General features: G+C 43.4%; 1 protein-coding gene across 4 annotated transcripts in view; it reads right to left on the reverse strand.

Annotated features, from left to right (window-relative positions):
* SRL (sarcalumenin) overlaps positions 1-19,416 on the reverse strand; it is a 210,665-nt gene that overhangs the window by 93,259 nt on the left and 97,990 nt on the right. For all 4 annotated transcript variants that reach the window (XM_069210461.1, XM_069210460.1, XM_069210459.1 and 1 more), the window contains one exon: positions 830-928. In XM_069210461.1, coding sequence (XP_069066562.1) covers positions 830-928 — 99 coding nt within the window. The remainder of the gene's footprint in view (positions 1-829; positions 929-19,416) is intronic.

The raw sequence follows: 19,416 nt of genomic DNA on the forward strand, positions 1-19,416 counted from the left end.
CAAACCTCAGCCTGTCTTAAAACCCAAATAATACACTACATCAGTAAATTAATCTGAGTTAGGGAATAAATGGGCCAGAGTAGAAGGGTGAAGAGGGCGGGGTGCGGAAGGGAAAGAGAAAGTGAGAGGAAGATGAAAAGGGACATGGCATTAGAAAGGTGAGGGAGATGGAGAGGTTTGGCCATTTCAGATTTCTTCTTTAAAATACATGGTCCTCTTGGGCACCACATTTGTCAGAGTAACTATGAAGATCGTTTGCATTGGGACATAAGCCTCCTGTTTCACCATCGAATCTGTGTAAATGGAAGTGAGTCAACTATTGGAACCTTAGGAGAAGAATGGAATGAACACAATGAAGTATCTATGCACATATGTTTATGGGAGTGCTTTGAATTCTATCATTCATGCAAAGCACCATCACATTCTCCACACCTGATGCTTAGCATTGGGTGGCATGGATTAGCCGGCTCTTTTCTTGATTCAGAACATGTACAATTTAGGTTGGCCAAGGTAACATGTCTGACAAAGGTAAGCCAAATCCTAATGTTAGTCACTTGTAAAAGTTCCTTCTAACTTGGCATTTGTCACTCTTCCCATCTACCATGAAAAGGTTGTCTGCAGTGAGGACCTCTGCACCAGGAACTTACAAGCAGAATAATGAAAAATTATCCAGCCAGCCTCATGAGCTAATGCAGAACTTTTAAGCAAAGACTGGGCTGCTGATGTAGAGCCACAGAAGCTGTTTCTGTTGTCAACTGCAGAGTGTATTCCCATTTCTAGATACAGTCCCAAGTAAAAACTGTCTTTATCACGTGAAAGTTCTAATTACCTGCATAATCATCTGATGGTTTTTCGTCCTTCAAGTTCAGGGTGCTGTCTATGTGCGTTCGGTCCCGCCTGGCAAACTCGTCAACATTTTCTGGCTCCTCTGAAGAAGGACAAAAAGAAGAACAGCATATAATTCTTGCATGGTCTTATATCATCTACTATTCTTCTTTTGTTGACTAAGCATCCCATTATGGTGGGAACATACAGTGACATATCCCCTGCTATTTTCTCATTAAGATGCATCTGTTTTCAAGGATTTCGTATGTCCACTTGTCCTCACTCACTCCAAAGGTAACTTTTCAGGCCACTGATACTGATTATTTACGACACCATTGATTCAGTCTGGAACCAGGCACTGCACTGCTTAGTAGTACCTCAGTCTCCACAATCTTTTACTTTTCTAAACTTCCAATATGTTTGGATTGCTGACTTAAAAGATGTGCTCAAGGGCCATTCGAGTATTATGGTGAGAGAGCGTAGCTTATATAATCAATATTAACATGAAATGATAATGAACTAATGTATAATAATGTTGCTTAGAAAATGTATTAATGTACTTTGCAAAACGTGTGCTTAAAAATGTGCCCATGGGGAGTGGCCGTCAATATACAGGGAGTGCAGAATTATTAGGCAAGTTGTATTTTTGAGGATTAATTTTATTATTGAACAACAACCATGTTCTCAATGAACCCAAAAAACTCATTAATATCAAAGCTGAATATTTTTGGAAGTAGTTTTTAGTTTGTTTTTAGTTTTAGCTATGTTAGGGGGATATCTGTGTGTGCAGGTGACTATTACTGTGCATAATTATTAGGCAACTTAACAAAAAAAAATATATACCCATTTCAATTATTTATTATTACCAGTGAAACCAATATAACATCTCAACATTCACAAATATACATTTCTGACATTCAAAAACAAAACAAAAACAAATCAGTGACCAATATAGCCACCTTTCTTTGCAAGGACACTCAAAAGCCTGCCATCCATGGATTCTGTCAGTGTTTTGATCTGTTCACCATCAACATTGCGTGCAGCAGCAACCACAGCCTCCCAGACACTGTTCAGAGAGGTGTATTGTTTTCCCTCCTTGTAAATCTCACATTTGATGATGGACCACAGGTTCTCAATGGGGTTCAGATCAGGTGAACAAGGAGGCCATGTCATTAGATTTCCTTCTTTTATACCCTTTCTTGCCAGCCACGCTGTGGAGTACTTGGACGCGTGTGATGGAGCATTGTCCTGCATGAAAATCATGTTTTTCTTGAAGGATGCAGACTTCTTCCTGTACCACTGCTTGAAGAAGGAGTCTTCCAGGAATTGGCAGTAGGACTGGGAGTTGAGCTTGACTCCATCCTCAACCCGAAAAGGCCCCACAAGCTCATCTTTGATGATACCAGCCTAAACCAGTACTCCACCTCCACCTTGCTGGCGTCTGAGTCGGACTGGAGCTCTCTGCCCTTTACCAATCCAGCCACGGGCCCATCCATCTGGCCCATCAAGACTCACTCTCATTTCATCAGTCCATAAAACCTTAGAAAAATCAGTCTTGAGATATTTCTTGGCCCAGTCTTGACGTTTCAGCTTGTGTGTCTTGTTCAGTGGTGGTCGTCTTTCAGCCTTTCTTACCTTGGCCATGTCTCTGAGTATTGCACACCTTGTGCTTTTGGGCACTCCAGTGATGTTGCAGCTCTGAAATATGGCCAAACTGGTGGCAAGTGGCATCGTGGCAGCTGCACGCTTGACTTTTCTCAGTTCATGGGCAGTTATTTTGCGCCTTGGTTTTTCCACACGCTTCTTGCGACCCTGTTGACTATTTTGAATGAAACGCTTGATTGTTCGATGATCACGCTTCAGAAGCTTTGCAATTTTAAGAGTGCTGCATCCCTCTGCAAGATATCTCACTATTTTTGACTTTTCTGAGCCTGTCAAGTCCTTCTTTTGACCCATTTTGCCAAAGGAAAGGAAGTTGCCTAATAATTATGCACACCTGATATAGGGTGTTGATGTCATTAGACCACACCCCTTCTCATTACAGAGATGCACATCACCTAATATGCTTAATTGGTAGTAGGCTTTCGAGCCTATACAGCTTGGAGTAAGAAAACATGCATAAAGAGGATGATGTGGTCAAAATACTCATTTGCCTAATAATTCTGCACTCCCTGTATATGGGGACTAATGAAACTGACTAATAATTATAAAATGTTATATTAAGATGTGATTTTGTACTAATATTAAAAGGTTATACGTTAAAGTTTTGCTAATAAATCATTAGGCCTTAGTTAGCATAAGTTGAGGCCTAGCTGCCCGGTTTCATATTAAATGTGTTTTTCTAACGTGCAGTGTGCTGACTTGCTGAAGGACATGAACTCTTGTTTTCTTCCAACTAGGAGATGAATGTAACTGTAGTAGATCCGTTCTCATGAAGTTCGACTTGCTTGTAGAAACATTTTAGCTGAATGCAACAGTGTAGACTACTGGCAGGTACAAGGTCGCCTGAACCGGTACAGACAATGGAGCCACTGACTGAAGATGTGCAAAGGACCACAAGACTATGAAATCATACAGGACATTCCACCCGCTAAAGACGTCAATCATAAGGACCAATAAAATACGTGAGAACTGTTATAGGGTGACAAATTTGCTGAAGTAATCGAAACTCTATTGGAGGAAGATAGTGGGGTGCAACCCCTCATCCAACCAAATTTAAGGGGAATGTACAACAGAAAAGGGATAAAAACCCTTGACACAAGGAAGTAAAGCAGAACAGGAGAGAATAGGAGAATTAGTTAGGGAGATGCTGATGCGATTTGCCATGACCCAGACACTTTGTCACTCTGCATAGAGACTTTGCTGTTTGGTTCTTAAAACCATTCTTGCCTTATAATTGTCCGTTTACACTTTACCTCCGTATGAGGGAAGTGCCCCCTTTTACCCGATTGTTGAATTCCTGATGGCGAATCAACTGATGTCCTGAGGACGAAGACTAAACCTGAGTGCTGACCCAATACGGAGGGTAACTATATGACAATGAAATTGTGATTGTCTGTTTGCTTTTCCTTTTTAGGTACCAACTGCTTCTTTTGACAGAGACCATAGTTAGATATTTTTCTAAATTGGTGTTACTAAATTGTTTTGCATGAAGCCCAACATGCCAATGCTAATTCGAGGTTAGGAAAGGGGTTCACTAATCTGACGCAAATAGACAAATGACTAAATCTATGCTTTGTTGAATAACGTGCTGATAATACTCTGCTAAGGATAACCTATGTTGATGCCGTGCTATGTTCTAATACTCGTGATAATTGCTTTGATGAAATCTTATCAGAGTTGCCATATTGTGACTATGCTAATGTGTTTCTTGGTTTTGAGACTAATAAACTTGCTCGTAGAATTATAATCAATATGGAACAAACTTCACAAAATCGTACTAAACTGGTGTGGTTATTCATGACTGAAAGGTCATGGTCGTTTGCGAGTTCTATTAAATGTCTTTGATTAATTTGAATTGTCGTATTACTGTGAACTTTGATAACGTTATTGACATATTGATTGACATGCTGATTAGCTATCTCGTCCTAAGGTGTCTTCAATCAGGGTCAAAAGATTAATTGGCCTAAAATGAGTCCCAAAGTGAGTAAATTAGTCATAGAGGGACGTGTTACCAATGGCATAGTTGTAAAAGACTTTCGTTTGATCGTTTTGGGGGTCGAGTTGGCATTAGAACGATAAGTGAGTGAAGTGTGGTTAAATAAACACTCCTATTAAGTAACACAACAGAAGGCTTTGTGGGTTGGTTGGCATGCATCATATACAGTGTTAATAAAGGCTGCTTGTTCATTGGAACAACTGAACAAAAAGAGCACTAATATAAATAAGTTGTATGTCAGGAATCATAGACGGTTCATATAGGACACAATTTCCTGACCATCACTGTCTTTAGTTGAAGCATATGGTGACACAACACCACATAGCATTAAGGCGGAAAACTGAAACTAGCGAGCTCCTGGCTCACCTCCAAATACATAACCAGAGAGATTCCTCTTCTCATTATAGACATAGACAGTAGACATTATAGTCTATAGCCTGACTGCAATTTGCTGTCCATATAGTGATACTATGGTTGATTTTGCAGTTAATGGAACTGCCCTAGTGAGGAAAATACACAAAAGCTGATGGGAGGAAGCTTGCAATAAGTCTAACCACTGGCAATCGCTCAGGGTAGCATTTTAACCCATTGTTCTATTGACCATCATTGAACCTCAAATTAGATCCAGCCATAAGTAAATCAGTCTTGTTGCTGCTCCAATGAGAACACACCAGGCAGAGCTGCCAAGCCAAGTCCTCTTTGAACAGGAATACAAGCAACCAAAGGCCAGTTTCAGCCTGATTGGCCTCTTCATTCAGGTATAGGTTGGTTTCGGTGGCACAGTGAACAAGGGGCCTTGGCATTCCCAGACTGAACCGGTCTTTTGCAAAACCAAGTGATTGCCAGTAGTTACACTTACTGCAAGCATTCTTCCTATGACCTATTGTGTGCCCACGTCTAAGCATACCCTAAGAGGCCAAGGATATATATATCTAAACATGGGACCTGTGCTAACTGCAGGTGAACCTTTTTAACATCTAAAATAGGCCCCAAAAAATAATACCACTGGGCCGTCTGAGATCTTATCCCAGGTTGATCTTTTAACACACCTGTAATACTGATCAATGATCTGGCTCTCGTTTATGAGGCTTTTTCCAGCTGTAATGAATGTTTTGGGATATGGGAAATACTCACCATGCCATTATTGGCTCTAAGATTAAACAAGCCAATATGATATATTCTTTTTTAATATAATTCTAACCCAGAAATGTTAATGGTTGTCCTTTTTCAGACATCCCTGCAATATTTACTTTAAAAAATCCAGAGGAAGCCTAATTGATTCTAGGCTGGTGAGTGTGGGACAGTGGGTCTTTTGAAGTAATTGCAAGGGTCAGATGACATTTAGCCTCTAATTTTATGGCTGAATCCTTTTTCTGAGGGAAGATGTGAGGTTGGATGCCCCACCCTCTTGTGTCCAGATTGTATCAATTCGTAAGTTCTTCAGCTGATTTTCAAAACAGCTATCTCTCATATTTTTCAGAAATTTTACAGCCTGGTCAAGAAGAATCTGGGAGAAATATTCCTACTTTATGCTTTACTAAGTACATTTCTCAAAATATTCCAGTTATTTCCAGCTGCATACAGAGGAATCACTGGTATGATAGTGAGTGTAGGTAAAAGCAAATCTGAACTTCTAGTAGTTTAATTTTAAGATTGTGTGCCCCTTTGATGCAATCTGATCACTTTTCATCACCAAGCATGCCCCCTACGACAATAATACAAACCACTGAAACACATCACCATTACTACGGAAGCCACGACCCAGTGACCCCATACCAAGCCCATATTTACAGTTGCATATGGACACTTATGAGACCTCCTTTCAAGAGACAGTGCATTGTCCCTCCTTTGCTCAAACATATTTAGAACTTAAGCTAAAGCCTAGCCTCTCATGAATTACGGTTCTCCTTTGAATCTATTCGGTGGCGTGATAGTCCAGTTATCAACCAAAAAAATGTAGTCATGAGCACAGAATGCCAATTCTGACAAGATCCTTGCACCAGACAGAGGTCAGCATTATCTAGTCAACCATCTTCCTGTTCCACTGCCTGCCAAGTGAGCAGAAACGTATTCCCTGGCAAAGTCTAAAAGATCCCTCAAGATGGGCACCGTATCCCAGAATGCTAAGGAGGAGGAACTAGGAATGACCACTTCTTGTTCTGTTCTTTCTGCGAGACAGACCTGTTTACCTTGCAAATCCTCAGTTAAGAGATATTTTGCCTTTATTTTAATGTGTTACCTTTAATTATTTTCCTGCAGAGATTTGCTACTGTAGTCTCTTTAGCTCGGTTGTTCTGCCCTGCATAGCAGGCTTAGATCAAAACAATGAGTATTAGCGTGGGACGCGCAGTGCTTTCTGTTCCCTTATTGTTGCTTTTCTCTTGTGTGCATTTAATGACACGAAGAATTTTTCTTTTTTCCCACAGCCTGATTCCAATAAGGCTGCTTCCGCAAGACTTTGAGAGCAGAGTTATTTTGTTTCCTTTAACCTGAGGTGAAATCGAGCAGTGTGGTTTCCTGATGCAGCCTGATTCCTCTTTCTGCATTACCATAATGGACGAGCTACTGGGACTTCTGCTGAGGCTCCTTTGCTTTCAGCCCTCCAGTGGATAATTCATGCAGCACTGTAGGCTGCTTAGAGTAAAAGAAGGAGCCATTCCTCCACCACCTAAGATTCCAAGGGTGCAGTAGCAGGAGATACATACTCGTAAGCCTCGTAAGGAGGAAAACACAGTTTGTTTTGGTCAGGGAGCTGGGCACTATGACACTACCTGTCCTCGAGAAATCTACTCGCCCACTCACTATGGTGTGTCAAATTTTATAAAGTCACGCTTAATTTAGAACATACTCACCCCTTCTTGCGAGTTGACAAAGAACAGGTGTTCTGCTCACTCAGAGAGTGAAAGAGCAAAAAAATGCCTTTAAGTCTTCTTTTTATCTTGTCACATTAACTCTGTGTTTAGAGAAAGAGGTCATAATTCATTTGACTTCTGACTGCAGAGTTGTAGGATGTTGTAAAGTGAACTGTCTGACCTTCTGTACAAAGAGTTAAAAATGAAAGGCTTCAAGGTATCAGATTTTTCCTAACACACTGCATTTAAATAACTAACAAATCAACTGTACAAACATTTCAAAATGTATTTCAGTAGTTGTGAAAGCCCATGTTTGTACTTCTGTGGGATGGAAAATATTTTCAATAGGATGAAAACAAATCAGAACACTTTACTTGGTGATGTGAAAATGATGAATGTTTTCTGAAACCCAATTTTCACAGCTTATCTTCAATACACTATTTAGATTGTGGGAACGTTGTCCTTTTCATTGGGAAATTTACTGTCTGTAAATGGCACTGTGCTACCACATCATGCTTTAGTAATGTATTTATTAAAAGTGGGTGTTTAAACATGAACTGAGAAACACTCCTGCCCCTCCTGCCCCTGATGGCAATGCGTTAGTAAACTAAGAGGCAAGTCAGAGATCATGTGTATCCTAAACGTGGGCTAAATTCTTATTATACATGGAGCAAACATTTAGCCTATTTAATCAAAGAAAGAGTTTTTTTTGTACAGCAGAAATGCTAAAATCACATATCTGAAGGTGCCCTCATATATGAGAATGAAGAAAATGGTGGCTCTGTAAAATAAAATATTTGCCTAGAATTATACAATCTGAGACCAGTTTACGGGACAAGTACATTTCAGTTAGATCAAGTGGATTATTCGAGTTACTCGATCTGCAGGTCTAGTAACATTTTTATGATTGTTCATGGCCTGCACTATATCGTGCTATTTTCCTGTCAGATGCCTCTTTTGACAATCTGTGTGCCCCGGTGGCAGCTTCATGTAGCTCTATTGCATCACGGTACCATATTTGGATGCGTGCCTGGACGGCAGGCGCTGCTCAAAATGTTTTGTTTTTTTTGTCTTTTTATTGAACAGCTGCTTGGTGTACTGCGCATACAGTTAGTTTATCAATTGCAGAATCAGCATCACAAGGAGTCACGTCACAGTACAACCACAGGAATTATTCATAGCATGCATAAAGTCATCAATGTACACACAATGGAACTTCACATCCCTAAACAATGGGAGTCAACATCCCATGCCTAACTTCTTGAGTGGCGTTTAACATATACTCGAAGGCCTCAATCTCAATGGGTACACCAATTATTTCAGATCTTCTCCCATTTCCTAGGGCAGCCCCGACTGATACACCACATGTTCTGCACACTGGCAATGGTCCAGGTCAGTTTCACAGTCCTCAATGTGTGAGGGGTCTCTCTGGCCCTTGTTATATTGCACTTGGCAAACCCCGTCACCAATGCTAGCCATATTTTCTTGTATTTAGGCCACACCTCTTTGTCTGTTGTGTTCAGGAGATGCCATTGAGCTTCCAGCGGGATAGTAAGTTCAGTAACCTAGGCCATATTTCTACTATTCCTCTCCAGTATTGTTGGACGACCGGGTAGTCCCATAGTATGAGGAAGAAAAAACCCACCAAGCCACAACCCCTGGCACATAGATCAGAGTCGCACCTGCCCAGTCTATCCATAAGCGTTCTCAAACAGCACGACCTTTGGAGCATCCTCAGTTGGACCAGATGGAAGCAAGAACGAATGGCCACCTCCCGAGGGCACTGCACCGCCTCCACCCAGTCCAGTCTTCGTCTTCAATAAGACCAAGAACTCCCTCCACGCCACGCTGTTCAAAAATCAATACTAATCAAGCTTTGAAGGCCCTAAGTTTCTCTGTCACCAATTTGAGGAAATGGTGAAGAAGTTTGTTGAAAAATTAAAGTTGATCACTCTAGTTCGTCAGCCTTCGAGTGGTAGAGGGTTTGCTATAGTTGAGCATGTGATCCCAATGCCTCTAGAGGCATTAGTCAGCCCTTTTGGGGCAGGGATTGCTTTCGACAAGTCTCAGTATCATCCTCCAGTCACAACAAATCCTTCTCTTGTAAAACATGACTATGCATCCCTTCCTGTGGGAGGCACTCTAAATTTCTTCAGTCAAAAGTGTCTCTCTGTGACAGATGCTTAGATCACTCAGACGATGTGGAAGGACTATCTCATTCCCTTCCAAATCTAATTTTCCAACAAACATCTCTGCTTAGAAACCCAGTAAAATGCAGTTCTGTATTTTTGGGGATTCATCTACATCTGGAGAAGTTGGAACTTGTTCAACAGGACTACGATCTTCTGAGTGAGTTTGGCATTTTTGCTTAATCCTAAGAAATCCAATCTTCAACTGTCTCTAACTCTGATGTTTATTAGGACTTTATTCAGGACAGTCATAGGTCATAGAGGAGGTGTTTCTCACAAACACACCTGTCCTCCCTATTGATGAAGTCCCAGTTTTCAGCAAGACGGTGGCTATTTAGCCAGGGCAAGATGTCTTCATGGATTCTTCCATTGGCTTGTCTTCAATTTGTACCCACTGGTGCACTATCTTCTTCAGCACTGGAGCGCTATATATCTGTAGATTGGAGCATTGATCCCAGCAACCATTCTGACAAAAGATGCCAGTGGGGTGCAGTATTGGAGGGATGGAAAGCCCAAAGCATACAGGACATCACAGAGAGCTTTCAATCTTCGAACTGGAGAATGCTAGCTGCGGCTTATGGAAGGCTCTTCTGTGGTTTTTCCCCCTTTCTTCAGAATCTGACCGTATGTTTACAGATGGTCAATCAGGTTGTGGGAGCTTACATCAACCACTGAGTGGAATGCAGACCTCTCTTTATCTCCTTTCCTAGAATATAGGAATTTGGATGGAGAAGAATCTCCTCTCTCTTTTTCAGCAGTGTTTCCTCCAGAGAAGGAGAGTGGGCCTATGGACTCCCTGAGCAGGATTTTTCCCTCCTCCATGACTCCATGCTGCTTGCCCATCTGTATGGGTTTTTCCCTTTTCCTCTGATTCTCACGATAATCAAGATTCAGGGGGATCATACAGATGTACTTATGGTGCTTTCAGAGTGGTCCAGGAGACACTGGCTTCCTCTGCTCCTGGGGATGGAGCATGAGGTCCAGCAGCCTTAGAGTAATTATTACTGAAATCCTGAATATCCTGAACTCACTGCTTGGGAGGATAAGCCCAAAACTGCAATGTATCCAGAATGGCTCAGATGAAAGGGAAAGTCTGAGGAGGATTCAGGTGTGACTTTGGCACATTGACAGTGAACCCCAGTGAATGAAGGAGGTTCACCTTACTCTGTAGATCAGAAATGACAGCTTGGGGCGAGCCCACCTTCAACAGCCAGTCGTCAAGGTAAGGGAAGACTGAAGCCCCTGACCTGTGCACATGAGGTCAACAGTCACCATCACCTTGGTGAACACCCGATGGGTGCTGGTAAGAACAAAGGGGGGGTACAGTGAACTGAAAGTGCTAGTGGCCTACATGAACTGCAGGTAATGCCTGTGGGCAGGTAGGATGGGGATGTCAAAATATGCATCCTGTAAATCCAACACTACAAGCCAGTCTCCTTGGTCTAGGGCAGACAAGACCTGACCCAAAGTGAGCATCTTGGATTCCACTTTTTGAGGAAGTGATTGATGATTCACAGGTCTAAAATAGAGCAACAAACCTTGTTTTTTTTGGGAATCAGAAAATCCCTAGCCAACAGAGCTGTAACTTCCTCTCGGAGCAAGATCAGATGATCCTCTGCCAGCCGTACTTCTGTTAGCATTATTGGGGTGGGAAAGTTTGGAATGCGAGTAGCCCCCTCTGAATGAACTGCAAAACCCATTTGTTTGATCTAATGGACTTCCAGAGGAGGAGATGATGTTGGATCTCCCTCTAACTGGGCATCCATTGTCTTGTAGAACCAGAATGGGAGGGCTTGGAGGCTGCTGCTGCTGGGGGGTTGGTGGGGGAGGACTTCTGGCTTCCAGGCCCAAGGGGATGGATTGCACTGTGTCCACGTCCTTGCACAGCTTGGAAAGCCTGTGCTGGATGGTGGTTGTCATAAGGGTGGTGCTGTGGCGCGTCCCATCCATAGACACAAAAGGGACGAAAAGCAAACTGGGGGTGAGGTGTCAATGAGAGGATCAAGGACTTGGCCGTAGGCCGCGGGTCCTTGAGGAGCTCCAGCGCCGAGTCTGCCTTCTCTCCGAAGAAACAAGTCCTGTAAAAGGGCATGTCCATGAGGTTGGCCTGGACATCCCCTGAAAAAAAAGATGTTCTCAGCCAGGAGTGAGGCGCCTCAAGGCTACCGTAGACAAAACCGCTCTATCAAGTGAGTCAGTTGTGTCCAAACCACTCCTGATGATTAACTTTAGTGCATCCCTCCCGTCCCTAACAGCTTGAGAGAGGATGGCCTGGCCTCATTGAGTACCTGTTGGCAGCACTTGCACAACTGTATCCCAGAAGGTATGGGAATAACAGCCTAAAAGGCCCAACGGCCCAACCGCAATGCTAGGCTGGCAGAAGAAAACATTTTCTTGCCTCTGCTATCCAGCCTCTTGAATGCCCTCTCCGGGGGAGCGACAGCGAATGTGCCACAGGAAGTTGAGGCTTGGACTATCAAGCTCTCAGGGGTGGGGTGTTGGGTGAGAAAACTAGGATCACCCGGGGCATGGCAATGGCGGCAGCTAATTGTCTATTTTAAAGGAGCCACTGTGCTGGGCTTGTACCAAGCTCCCAGCAGAACATCAGTCAGTGCCTCACGGAAGGGCAGAGGGGTTCAGATGAGGAAGCACAATGCTGAAGCACTTCAGTCAAGAGGTCAGTTTTGATGGCCACTAAGGGAAGTTCGAGGTCAAGGACCTCCACTGCCCTCTTTACCACCATTGTGTAAGATGCTCCATCCTCCGTAGCCACAGTAGGTGGAGAGAGCAAACCAGTATCAGGAGAGGTCCACTATCATCACCTAATCCCTCATACCAGTCCAAATGTTCTCTAGGGGTGTATAATTGGTATCCCAAAGGTCCACTGGCCCCTCCCACTCTTTCCCAATGCATGACTGTTCTAAAAAAAAGATAGAGCAATGACCTAGAGCCACTGGGTCCTGTCAGCACCAGAATCAGCGTCAATCAATGTTGTCCCGATTCTGAGTCCTCAGGGATGGGAATAGGGCTGGCATTGCCGGTGAGCGCTGGGAGCATCGGTGTCAGGATCGGTGCCGGAGAACGTTGTGTTGGCATTACCGGTGCTGATCAGGATCCAAGATCGGAACTGCAGGACTCCATTGGAGCTGGCCAGGCAGTCTGAGTATGCCTTTGAATCATGGTTTCGCTCTAGACACCATAAACAGACCAAATGGGGGTACATAACCCACATTGCACGGTGACAGGCGCCACACGGTTTGAAACCTGCCTATCTAGCAGGCATTTTTGACACACTTCTGAAAAACAGTAAAAAATAATAATTTAGTCAAAAAGAGACAGTGGTGTAGCTCTTCTCCGGATCAGCGCTACTGGCGCGGAAAGAACTAATGTCCTCAGAACCTAGGTGGTGCCTGTATAGGAGACCACAACGTCACTTCCAGTGCCAACGATGCTGAGTGGAACTGAACAAAGCCACCCTACAGAGAGCAGAGGTATTGCTCACGCAAAGGTTTCCAGATCCAGTCTGACGCCTGGGAAATTCCAGCTAGAAGTCTCTATCAAATATACCCTTTTGTACTTGTATCTCTGTCCCTGAAGGAATGGTGGATTTTTCACAGTGCCCTCAAGCAAATCCCTGAACTCTGTGTACATCCAAATGCCTCTTTGCTGTCCTTATCAAGTCTACTGTCCAATATTTTAAAGTATATTGGCACAGTAGCCCTCTCTTTGTTCATGTTTCTAGTCAAGTGAAGAAGACCTTGAAATGAGACAACTTTGAAATGCATCCAGCTACCCAGCTTGCATTCCAGCCAAGTCAGATGAACAGCCTGTATCAAATTTCATTAGTGGAAGAAGTGGGTAGGTCGGAGAACAGGAGGTGTATTGAATTGGGTCACCTTCTGAGCTAACTTGATGTTCCTTACTGAAATTACTGAATTATCACTACAAATTGAGGCTATGATAGCTCTTAAATAAGTGATTTCCCATGGGAACCTAGATATTTTTAAGCTGTTTTAACAAAATCGGGACTTAAAGATTACATATGAACGTGTGTGTGTTTGTGTGTGCATATATAAATATACATACATTTTCATTGAACCATGGTATCATAAATACATAGAATCAAAGACACAAAGGTTTTAAACACCATAAAATTGGTCCTGTGTTGTATGATCATCTACCAGCATACAGGACTGAGAGCCATGTGTTGCACATCTTCTAAAGGTGGAAAGAGAATGCAGACCCAGCTGAAAGCCTCTGTGCACACTGTCTTTCTAGATACTAGGTATACCTCCAGTTGAAGGAAACACTATTCAATCATGTCTACCGGTTCAAAGGGAGTATGCACCGCCAAATGCTTCCTGCTATATACATGCATATTATCAAGATGAGAAGAGGAGCACAAATTCTGCTCACACTAGCCACCCTCCGCTGTATCAATGTTTATTAGGATTTCAAACAGTTCCAGCATGTTCACATGATTAAATTCCACCACATTCTCAAAACAATGGAAGATGTCCTCGGCAAAAAAACTTAACATTTTAATAACGTAGTTTTGTAAAACAAAGAAGGGTTTCATTCTTGTTTCCAGGTGGTTTAAATCTTGCTTGTAAGTGGAACATTAATAAGTGTCTCTCATCTGATCAACCTCAGAAAGATGACAAGGATGTGCCTCCAACTGGGATTTAACATGAATTGGCAGGACAGGCACCACATACATACATCTCTAGAGTAGATGCATTACAACCAGTAGCAAGAGCAAGGTAAAAGTTCGAAATCGTGACTGGTTTCAAGTGCACTATCACAGTAATGAAGACAAAGGTAGAAAAACAAGCAGACAGAATACCCCAGGAGACTCAGAGGAACTTTGGGCCTCATTTTGACTTTGGAGGATGGGATACTTTGTCACAAACATGATGGATATCTTGTCTGTTGTAAACCAAGTGGCATAAGGTAGAATAAAATGCACTTGCAATATGTTTGTGTCAGAGTATCCCATCTGCCCAAGTCTAATTCAGGCCCATAATCTCTTCACTTTGGCCACAAACTTGGGACCCAGGAAAAGTAAACAAAGAAAGAAGTTCTAATAGCATATTATTTAAGGTGCTTCTTAGCAGCCAGGTCTCTCTCTGAACCAGTGTGTTGTCAATGTACCCCCTGTCTCTCAAATCAAGCTATCTTAAACTAAACCCATCCTCCACCGTACGCAACAGTGTACTTAACAAGGGAATCCACAAAGTTAGTGGTGGTTGGTGCTACGCATTTTGCTACCTGTCTTTTGTTCTTATTCTTCACTGGGATATTATCATCACATAGAAAAGCAATCAAACCATACAAGTTAAAATATTAAACAAGTGGAGTGGGTGGTTTATACATGTAGGTTTATGATGTTTTAAAGGCCCCTTGTTTGGGAAAAAAGGAAAATGTGAATTTGAAAATTGCATGTTTTCCCCAGAATAAAGCAGGGAAGACTATACCAGAGCCTAAGACCCCTTGTTTCACAGCCACTAGGCCACATATTATTTTAAACACTGTTGAAGAGATCTTAAAAAGCAAGTCCAGTTAGACTGTCCGACTTCGAGGGCCTGCTTAAAAACATACCAACCACAAATAGTCTCAATCAAAGATTATTACCCCTCTCCCACTTTCTACACAGTCTCTATGTCTTTATGTGTTAGCTCCTTCATCAGTGTAGAAATTACATTTGGGTACGCATCCCTCTCCCCTCCTTGACTATGTGCATCAGTGAACAACCTTTAAACACATGGGCCCTTCTGAAAAAAAGTGGAAGAAAGTCACACATACTCAACTGCGGTCCTCCATGTGCAGTCTTGAAGGGTGCCACAAAACATATATGGCCTGCATGAGCAGAGGAGTAGGACAGATGTACTGCAAAAACTAACACTTTATCAGGAGTGAAATATACCTTAAAGGTAAAATGGATTCTAGATCTCATAGTGCTCACTGCATTCCCATTAACACCTCTGAATTCTCTAGCTGAACGATACACCATTACACACAAGTATAAACTTAGGTTGGTATGGAAGATTGGAGATACAAATGTCAGAGTGTAGCTTGAAAAATTCACTTCAATCAGACTATTACCGGTCTGTCTCTACTTTGATATGTCAAAAGGTGCTGTGGTGGAAGAACATGTTACTTACCTTAAGTAACACCATATCTGGAAGAGACTCTATCTGGCCTCAGATTCCTTACCTTAGAATATTCTCCAGGCATCAGAGTAAATACAGAAATGTTTTTAGCAATCCCCTTGTGTGCCTATAGGTGGCATCATTTGGCTCCATGTGTCATTGTTGGCTTCGTCCAGGCTGGAAGTGATGTGTGCAGTGCCTGTATAGGAGCTACCCCAGCACACCCTAGCGCATCCCAGCGCACTGCCATCTGCACCAGAAGCAAGGAGCCAAACTTAGGAGAAATGACTAGATAGTCAAGTGGGGTCTTGAAGGACCTCTTCAACAGTAAATGACTTACAGTTTGCAAAACCAGGAGCGTCGGTAAGGAATCTGTGTCTGGACAGAGTCACTACCAGATAAGACGTTATCAAAAGTAAGTACACTGTTCATATGATAGAGACTTATAGCCGCATATTCCATACCTTAGAAAAGATATCAAAGCAATCTTTCCCCAGAGGTGGGTCTGTCGACTGTGTTATACTAAGAAGTCCTGGAGGACCAAATGGGCAAAATGGCCAACACGCCAGACTTGACTGACTAGTCAGTAGTGTTTGACAAACCAGTGTAGTGATGCCCACGTGGATGCCTGATAGATATCAGGAACTGGGACCCCCCTCTGGCCAATGCAGTGGATTTAGCATTAGAGATGACAGAATGAGCTCTTAAGCCCTGACGGGGGCTGTTTTTTTAGCCATTGCATAGCAGATTTTAATACAAAGGACAATCCATCTCGAGATGGTCCTTTTGTGAACTGCTTTGCCTTTCTTCCCACCCATAAAACCAAAAAAGAGTTGATCTACCCAGAAATCTTTGTTGCAATCAATATAAAAACACAGTGCTCTTTTTAGGTCCAGACAGTGGAGTCTTTCTTCTTCCTTGGTAGGATGAGGGTGGTGGCAAGAAAGTAGGCAGCATGGTAGTTTGCCTGACATGAAAAAGTGTAATCACCTTTGCCAAAAAGGGTGCTCGGGTTCTAAGAACCATCTTGTCAGGGAAGAAGGATGTGTACAGGAGGTTAACTGAAAGCACTTGCAATTCACTAACCCTCTGGGTAGATGTGATCGCCACAAGGAAGACAGTTTTGATGACTAGCAGTTGTGGAAAGCATCTATGCATAGACTCAAAAGGTGAGTACATGAGGGAAGGTGAGGACTAAATCAGGTCCCATTGGAGCATAATGAAGGGCTTAGGAGGAAGCGTGTTGTAAGTCTTTAAGGAAACAAGTCACAAGAGGGAGATTTGAACAAAGAAGGTTGATTCGGCAACTGAAGGAAGGAGGAAATGGCGGAAAAGTACACCTTAAGTGTTCCCAAAGTAATATTGTGCTGGGCTAGGGATAGAACAAACAGCAGAATTTCAGACAAGGGTGCAAACAAAGGATCAATACATTTGGATGCACAACAAACCACAAATGTGTCCCATCAGCAGGCTTAAATCATTTTTGTGGAGCGATGCCTGGTTGCCAAGATAACATTGCACGAGGAAGGTCGAACACTGTCAACTGTCACTGCTCAATCTCCAAGCATGTAGGTGGAGAGTGGACAGGTGTGGATGCAGAACCCTGCACCGCTGCTGCACCAGGAGATCTTTCCTAAGTGGCAGCTTATTCAGAGAACAGATGCTCATGCTCTGGAGTTCGGTATACCAGACTCTCCTTACCCAGTCCAGGGCCAGTAAAGTAATTTGGGCCCAGTCTTTCTTGATGTTCCTGAGAACTGTGAAAAGGATTGTTAGTGGTGGGAAGATGTACAGGAGTCCTGAGATTAAATGTGTCTCCGAGCGATAGCTGCCTTGGAAACTCCTACGTTCCTAAGTCTGACATTGCGAGTTCTAATCAGTGATGAAACAATCAAACCAAGGTTCTCCCCAATCTCTTAAGAGACCTTAGACCACCTCCAGACGAAGACGTTATTCATGATCCGTAAGGTCGCAACAGCTGATTTGTCTTCAGTTGGGTTCAGAGAACCTGTCAGATGTTGAAACATCAGGAAACTGTCCTGATGTTCCAGCCATGTTCAGAGACACAGGCCCTGACTCAGGGTCCACGCCCCCCTCCTGCCCCCCCGCCCTGCTTGTTGCAATACCACATGGCAATAGTGTTGTCTGTGAACACTTGAACTAGGCTTCCCTTGATGGACAGAAGAAATGCTTTCTAAACCAATCGGATCGCCCTCAGTTACACTAAACTGATGTGGAGCTGAGACTCCGCTGGAGACCAGAGTCTTCTGATCTGCACCTCTCCCAGATGGCCTTCCCAACTCAAAAGTTATGCATCTGTCACCACTGTGCGCTCTGGGAGGGAGAGGACCTTGGAAACGTGTCCAAAGGTACCACCCCTGTTAATGAGACAGAACATGGGGATCTGATAAATCAGAAGCAAGCGTCCTCACACACCCAACTGGATGCCATGCTTCACAATCAGACAGCTACTCGTTGGGCCGACACTGCAATGCCCAATAAGCCTCTTGAGGGGGCACTTTGCAGGAGATCTTTTGAAAATTATCAGCCATGATGAGCTTCAAGAGGGATGCTGAATGTGTAGATTTGATGTGAATAGTGAGGGGGATAAAAATCACTAAGAACTATTAAAAAAAATATTAGGACGGTGTCTCCTGTCATTAAAATAACTAAGATCACTACAGGACACAATGATGCTACAAGTCTCCTGAAGAGTATTACAAAGAAGGGGTAAACATGTTTTTTGCCAAATAACAGCAAATAGGTCTAGACAATTCATCAGGACCGTAGCACCTAATCTACACATGGATGGGTCTAAAGTACTGACTAGGTGCCAAATCCACAATTCACCCTACAAGTGAGCTTGTGAAACTAATAGCTTATCTAAGTAAAATAGATCTGACCTGAAAAGTAAACATAAAACATGACATCATAATTAAATGACTATTGTAACTTCGCTGTCGGCGTTCCATCTCAATGAGGTACACAGTATCAAAAACTGCACTGCTTAGGGATAAGTCACTTGAGTCGACCGTGAACATAACAAACCCATCAAGCAACATGCCCCTAAACTTATTCTTCATCAGGCCCACCCAGGGCCATCATGTAATTACTAAAATATCATTAAAGTACCTTATTTGAAGGTTTGTCATAACCCTTGTAGTGTTATGGGACTGTGGTCCCTATTATGAGTTTGGTGGGTGGCAGAGGCCACCGGCCAAACTCATGCCACCATCGGCCTGAACCCTGTGGTCCTAATTTGATTTCCTCACTGGGAAAGTGGGCGGAAACAGTGTGTCCGCCCTCCAGCCCAGCGGGGAACAGGGCCTTTATATTGCAGCCAGCTCCTAATGGAGCCGGCGGCAATGTGCCAATGCAGAGGGTGCAGCAGCACCCATTGCGCAATCCACTGCCCGTAATTTGAGCAGGGGAATGTGCGACAGGGCTGTCCATGGGGGCCCCTGCACTGCCCATTCGAAGTGCATGGGCAGTGCAAGGGCCCCCAGGGACCCCACATGTTCCCCATTCCACAAGCCTGTCCATGGCGGTGTAAACCGTCATGGACAGGCTGTCAGATGGGCAGATTACAAACACCGGGACTGCCAGGCTGCAGGCAGCCTGGCGGTGTTAGCGGTGGGACCGTGGTGGCACAGCTACGGTCATAATGTGGCAGTTGGACCGCCACAACCGCGGCAGTCTGACCACCACCTTGACCCTGGCGGTCTGCTGACCACCAGGGT

The sequence above is a fragment of the Pleurodeles waltl genome, chromosome 10 (assembly GCF_031143425.1).
Source record: "Pleurodeles waltl isolate 20211129_DDA chromosome 10, aPleWal1.hap1.20221129, whole genome shotgun sequence".
Lineage (NCBI taxonomy): Eukaryota > Metazoa > Chordata > Amphibia > Caudata > Salamandridae > Pleurodeles > Pleurodeles waltl.